Source organism: Chaetodon trifascialis, chromosome 17, assembly GCF_039877785.1.
Source record: "Chaetodon trifascialis isolate fChaTrf1 chromosome 17, fChaTrf1.hap1, whole genome shotgun sequence".
In the NCBI taxonomy this organism is placed as follows: Eukaryota; Metazoa; Chordata; class Actinopteri; order Chaetodontiformes; family Chaetodontidae; genus Chaetodon; species Chaetodon trifascialis.
In genome coordinates, this window is record NC_092072.1 from 457501 (window position 1) to 460000 (window position 2500).

General features: G+C 52.3%; 1 protein-coding gene across 1 annotated transcript in view; it reads left to right on the top strand.

Moving 5' to 3' along the window:
* Nucleotides 1-2500, top strand: part of vps45 (vacuolar protein sorting 45 homolog) — a 7450-nt gene that overhangs the window by 2462 nt on the left and 2488 nt on the right. The window contains exons 7-11 of the mRNA XM_070984531.1: nt 1-90; nt 306-440; nt 625-738; nt 1013-1180; nt 1314-1472. The exon at nt 1-90 is cut by the window's left edge and continues 21 nt beyond it. Coding sequence (XP_070840632.1) covers nt 1-90; nt 306-440; nt 625-738; nt 1013-1180; nt 1314-1472 — 666 coding nt within the window. The remainder of the gene's footprint in view (nt 91-305; nt 441-624; nt 739-1012; nt 1181-1313; nt 1473-2500) is intronic.

The window sequence follows — 2500 nt, forward strand, 5'->3', positions numbered from 1 at the left end:
GAGCTGTTTGACTTCAGGAAGACCGAAGTTCCTCCTCTGCTGCTGATCCTGGACCGCAGCGACGACGCCATCACGCCTCTGCTTAACCAGGTGACCGATCGAAGCGCTCCGCGCGGTGACATCATCAGACTGTCAGAATTCTGACCTGATAAGTTTCAGTTAAACCACGGCTTCGACTCTGGTTTAACTGAAACCCGCCTCCTTGAAGTGATTGACAGTCTTTGTTCACGCATGACGTGCTGACCTGATCTGAAGACGTCCGGTCCGTGGACTCAGTGTGTTGTGTGTGTTGACGTGTCCCGCAGTGGACGTACCAGGCGATGGTCCACGAGCTGCTGGGTCTCAACAACAACAGGATCGACCTGTCCAGAGTCCCGGGCATCAGCAAAGACCTGAAGGAGGTGGTTCTGTCTGCAGAGAACGACGAGTTCTACGCCAACGTGAGTCTGACGGCCGCTCGCCGTCATCCTGTCGACTGAGCGGACGGACAAACGCTGACAGAGCAGCGACACTGCACATGTAAGTTCTCCTCATGGTTTCCTCTGTGACTAATAAAACTGTGTGTGTGTGTGTGTGTGTGTGTGTGTGTGTGTGTGTGTGTGTGTGTGTGTGTGTGTGTGTTAGAACTTGTACCTGAACTTCGGGGAAATCGGCACCAACATTAAAAACCTGATGGAAGATTTCCAGAAGAAGAAACCGAAAGGACAACAGAAGCTGGAGTCCATCTCTGATATGAAGGTCAGACTGAGACGGACGGACAGACAGAGACAGAGAGAGAGACAGATAGAGAGAGGGAGACAGGCAGACAGACAGAGAGAGAGAGAGAGACAGACAGACAGATAGAGAGAGAGACAGAGAGTGATGAACAGACAGAGAGAGACAAACGGACAGAGACAGACAAACGGACAGAGACAGACAGACAGAGAGACAGTTGCTCTGAGAGGTTGCTGGTTGAAGTCCACAGGTGTTTCCTGGCTGCGTGTCCTCAGTCTGTGTCTCTGTCTGTCCTCAGGCGTTTGTGGATAACTACCCTCAGTTTAAGAAGATGTCGGGCACCGTGTCCAAACATGTGACGGTGGTGGGCGAGTTGTCTCGGCTGGTGTCGGAGCGTCAGCTGATGGAGGTGTCAGAGGTGGAGCAGGAGCTGGCCTGTCAGAACGACCACTCCAACGCTCAGCAGGTGAGGACCTCAGGCCGCGCTCTGCTGCCCCCGCAGGCTCAGAGCTGTAATACAGGTAACTACAGGTAACTACAGGTAAGGACCGCACAGCTGCACTCTGCCTGAGCGTCTCTGCGTCTGCTTCCTGTTTCAGAATGTCCGCCGGCTGCTGCAGAATCCTCGTCTGACAGAGTTGGACGCCGTCCGTCTCGTCATGCTTTACGCTCTGAGATACGAGCGCCACAGCAGCAGCATCCTGCCGTCTCTGATGGACGAGCTGAGCAGGAGAGGAGTGTCCGAACGCCACCGCAGGGTAATGATGTCATCACAAACTCTCAGCTCTGATTGGACGCTGAAAGCTGTCAATGTTGCCGCATCATTTCTAATTTAAGACAGACAGGGACACAGGTCATGACTATGTCTGTTCCAGTCTGGACGGGTCTGTTCCAGTCTGGACGGGTCTGTTCCAGTCTGGACCTGGGGCCTCATGTACAAAGACTTTTGGGATTTCCTGCTGAGACATGGCGTTCGCTCAAATCCAGAAAACGTCGTACACACAAAAATATCCAGATGTATGAATCTGCGCGCACGCACGAATCCGAGCACATTTCCTTTGTACATCCCAATCAACGTGGAATTGAGCGCACATGTTGGAGTACCCGCCCCCTCCCTGTCCACGCCCCCATTTAAATACACAAATGATATTTAAATGAGCCCTGCACCTGAGACTCCCCTCTCTGCACGATCAGAAAATCCCCCCAAAATTTCACCGAAAGCGAATTGGAGGCGCTGCTCGCTGCGCAAAAATGTGCTCTTTGGCACGCCGTCCTCCGGCGTAAGCAACAAACGGAAGAGGAGTGAGCGAGTGGGAGAGTGTGCGAGGCTGTCAATGGTCTTGTTCAGTTGGTCAGTCTGAGGGTTGGTGAGAGGGGTCATCAGCCAGCTCTTAAGTGGGTAGCCACGGTCGCCTGGGGTCAGCTGAAAGCACAAAGATTTACAGCTTCCATTCATTCATTTTATACACCACATACATGGATCACACACTGTCCGCCAGGAGAAGGTGAGGCGGATTAAGACATTTCACTTTACGCACGGGGTTGTTAACATGAGTACTTCACACAGAGACAATCAGGGGCTTGTTAGAAAGATCTTAAGCTGCAGTTTAACCAGCAACAAACAGCAAGTCACTAACTTTAACCACTGACGAGTGATGATGCTGTGAAGGCGGGACAGAATTTGGGGACGCACATGCGTATAAATGTACTCACCAAGAAGCCACCCATCGAGCACAGAGCCAGCTTGTAGTCTGTTCCCAACCATGCTGTTACTCGGGATGTGTGA